The sequence below is a fragment of the Canis aureus genome, chromosome 19 (assembly GCF_053574225.1).
Source record: "Canis aureus isolate CA01 chromosome 19, VMU_Caureus_v.1.0, whole genome shotgun sequence".
In the NCBI taxonomy this organism is placed as follows: domain Eukaryota; kingdom Metazoa; phylum Chordata; class Mammalia; order Carnivora; family Canidae; genus Canis; species Canis aureus.
The window spans coordinates 54391322-54395119 of NC_135629.1; the positions used below are offsets into that span (position 1 = coordinate 54391322).

The 3798-nt window shown below is 42.7% G+C and overlaps 1 protein-coding gene across 1 annotated transcript; it reads left to right on the plus strand.

Annotated features, from left to right (window-relative positions):
• Positions 1–209: 209 nt before the first annotated feature.
• Positions 210–2013, plus strand: OR2Z1 (olfactory receptor family 2 subfamily Z member 1). The gene has a single exon (XM_077860208.1). The coding sequence runs from the start codon at positions 393–395 to the stop codon at positions 1332–1334; it is 942 nt and encodes a 313-aa protein (XP_077716334.1). The 5' UTR covers positions 210–392; the 3' UTR covers positions 1335–2013.
• Positions 2014–3798: the final 1785 nt, after the last annotated feature.

Below are 3798 nucleotides of genomic sequence, written 5' to 3' on the forward strand. Positions count from 1 at the left end.
ACCAGCCTTCTTGGACACTCACTTCTACTTTGGACCCAGGACTATTGGGAAGAGAGGTATTGAGACATTCTACTAGAGCTAAGTTACTGCCTTTGACTGAGACTTCAGTGTTTGGACCTCAAAAATAAGTGGGTAGCTCTTCACTGGGGTGTGGCCAAGTATCTCATTCAGAGATGCAAGTTCCTGCTTTCCCATACCATGCCTGTGACAGACATTGCTAATTAATCATGGAATTTCCAACTGCTGATTCTGGCTGTGACCTCATAATACTGTTCCTGGCAGCCACTACCAAGCAGTGGCACTTGGCATGCGGGTCAAAACTCACTTGCCATCCTTACTCAGCCTTCTTGCAACTGGTGTCTTTCCTGCAGCAAAAGTACGTTGTGTGAAACATGGGGGATGTGAATCAATCAGTGACCTCTGACTTCGTTCTGGTGGGCCTCTTCAGTCACTCAGGGTCACGTCAGCTACTCTTCTCCCTGGTGGCTGCCACGTTTACCATGGGCCTCCTGGGCAACACCATTCTGCTCTTCGTGATCCGTACAGACTCCCGGCTCCACACACCCATGTACTTTCTGCTCAGCCAGCTCTCTCTGTTTGATGTTGGCTTCCCTCTGGTCACCATCCCCAAGATGGCATCCGACTTTCTGCAGGGAGACGGGTCCATCTCCTTCGGGGGCTGCGCAGCTCAAATATTCTTCCTGACTCTGATGGGCGTGGCTGAGGGCATCCTGTTGGCCCTCATGTCCTATGACCGCTATGTTGCCGTGTGTCACCCTCTGCAGTATCCCGTGCTCATGAGGCGCCAGGTGTGCTTGCTCATGGTGGGCTCTTCCTGGCTAGCAGGGGTGCTCAACGCCTCCGTCCAGACCTCCATCACTCTGCACTTCCCCTACTGCGCCTCCCGCATCGTGGACCACTTCTTCTGCGAGGTGCCAGCCCTGCTGAAACTCTCCTGCGCAGACACCTCGGCCTACGAGTTGGCGCTGTCCACCTCGGGGGTGCTGATCCTTGTGCTTCCACTTTTCCTCATTGCCACTTCCTACGGCCACGTGTTGGGGGCCGTTATACGCATGCACTCAGAGGAGGCCCGAAACAAAGCCTTCACCACCTGTTCCTCGCACATCACAGTAGTGGGACTCTTTTACGGAGCAGCTGTGTTCATGTACATGGTGCCGGGTGCCTACCACAGCCCACACCAGGACAATGTGGTCTCCCTGTTCTATAGCCTTGTCACCCCCACACTCAATCCCCTTATCTACAGTCTGAGGAACCGGGAGGTGCGGATGGCTCTGGTCAAAGTGCTCAGCAGAACTGGGCTCAGGCCAAAGTGAAGACCATAGAGAGGGTTGCTGGCGTGATCTTAGTGTTCCTTCATTCCCTCCATTTCCACAAAGCACCAATTTGTGGTGCTGCTATTAAGGCCTTATATTCAAAGCTAAGTGTCTGTCCAGCTTCTTCAGATCCCATGACTAGCTGGGTTAGTGTTTTCTCCTATGGGCTTGTGTAAAGCAAGGTAGCAGTCCCAACCACTTTTAGCATAGTCTTTCCCTATTCTTTAGTACTGTTTACACAAATGGAAGGCTCTGCTTTGTAAAGTTGAAATCTCCCTGTTGAATCGTTAATTGTAATAATTGTCGTAGTTATTGTATAATTATTGTATATCAATTGTATTGATAATTGTAGTAATACTGAGCACTTGTTGACAGTGTCATCAGCTAAGTGAATGTTATTTTGTCCTCACCACGGCTTTGGAGAGGTAAAGACTATCATGATGTTTATGCATAAGAAATAAACAAGACTCAAAAGGAAAATAACTTATAAATGGATCACACTTCCAGAAAGTGGTGGAGCTGGGACTTGAACCCATGGTGCTCTGAGGCCAAAGATGGTCCCTAAACCACTGTGCTGTGTGACTACTCAGCAGTGACCTCCTTAGTGTATTCTGTGTTTTTTTTCATTTTAAATTATTTATTTATTTTTAAAATAAATTTATTTTTTATTGGTGCTCAATTTGTATTCTGTGTTTGTGTGTGTTTGTGTGTGTGTGTGTGTATGTGCATGTGTGCATGCATGTATGTTGGCATGATGGTTGGGCTAGATGATATCTGGAAAACCACCAGATTCTTGGAAATATGCATTACTGCTTGGAATGGCGATGGGGATAAAATTTGGTGGTATTTATAAAATATTTATTAACTTTGGATGCTCACTGTTGACCAGGGTCTGGCTATTTTGTCAATAAGCACTTAATATTTTGGGGGCACGGTGCTTATTTTAATTTCTTGTGGATGAATGTCCAGCCATTAGGCAAGATTCAACTTAAAAAATCTCTTAACAGCTTTATTGAGATAAAATTGACATACAATAAGCTGTATGTATTTGAAGTATAAAATTTTATGAGTTTTGGCTTATGTATATGTCTGTACAACAATTATTACTATTAAAATGGTGAAAGTATGCATCACTCCCAAAAGTTTCTGCTTGTTTGTCACTCCTCCATCCCATCCTCTCCAAGGAGTCACTGATTCGCTTTCTGTCACCATCGAGTAGTTTGCACATTCTAGAGTTTTATACAAAATGGAATTGCAGAGTATATACTTTGTTTTTGTATAGCTTTTTTCACTCAGTATCATGATTTTGAGATATATTCTTGTGGCATATACTTAGAGCTTATACTCTATTTTAAATTTAAATTCAATTTGCCAACATATAGTAGAACACCCAGCACTCATCACATCACTTGCCCTTCTTAATGCGTATCACCCAGTTACCCTCTTCCCCCACCCACCTTCCCTTCTGTAATCCTTTGTTTTTTTCCAGAATTAGGAGTCTCTCATGGTTTGTCTTCTGAGCTTATTCAATCAAGGAGTATTCTCTATGGATACATCATATTTGCTCTTAAATATACTTTCTCTCTTATTGATACACCTTTTTTTTTTTTTAAGAGGGAATCGTGATGTGAACTAAGGCCTTTTTAATGTTTTTTTTTTAATTTTTATTTATTTATGATAGTCACACAGAGAGAGACAGAGAGGCAGAGACACAGGCAGAGGGAGAAGCAGGCAGGCTCCATGCACCGGGAGCCCGACGTGGGATTCGATCCCGGCTCTCCAGGATCGTGCCCTGGGCCAAAGGCAGGCGCTAAACCGCTGCGCCACCCAGGGATCCCTGATACACCTTTTTAAGCTTTCTTTTGGCAAGTATTAGTATGGCATATTTTGTTCCATAATTTTCTCTGTTTTTGTCTTTATATTTAAAGCGCATTTATTGAAGGCAGCATCATATAATTGGGTCTTGCTTTTTTATCTAATCTGGCAATCTGACTTTTTCATTCAAGTAAAATTCACATAATATAAAATTAGCCACTTTAAAGTGTACAATTCAGTGATGTTTAATACATTCACAATGTTGTACAACCGTTGCCTATTTCCAAAACATTTTAATCATCCCCAAAGGGGACTCCATACCCATTAAGTAGTTACTTCTCATTTTCCATTCCCTCAAACTCTGACAAGTGCTAATCTGTTTTCTGTCTCTACACATTTACCATTTACTTATTTAGAATAATTTGTATAAATGAAACCATGCATTATGTAACCTTTTGTGTCTAATTTCTTTTACTTGGTATAATGTTTTTGAGGCACATTCATGTTGTAGCATGTATCAGCACTTTGTTTTTATGGATGAATAATATTCCATTGTATGGATATACCATATTTGGTTTATCTATTCACCTATTGATAGACATTTGGGTGGTTTCCACCTTTTGGGTCACATAAATAGCACTGCTATGAA

What these genes read in the sequence shown, in the direction of transcription:
- OR2Z1 (XM_077860208.1), top strand. Translation starts at nt 393, where the DNA reads ATGGGGGATGTGAATCAATCAGTGACCTCTGACTTCGTTCTGGTGGGC.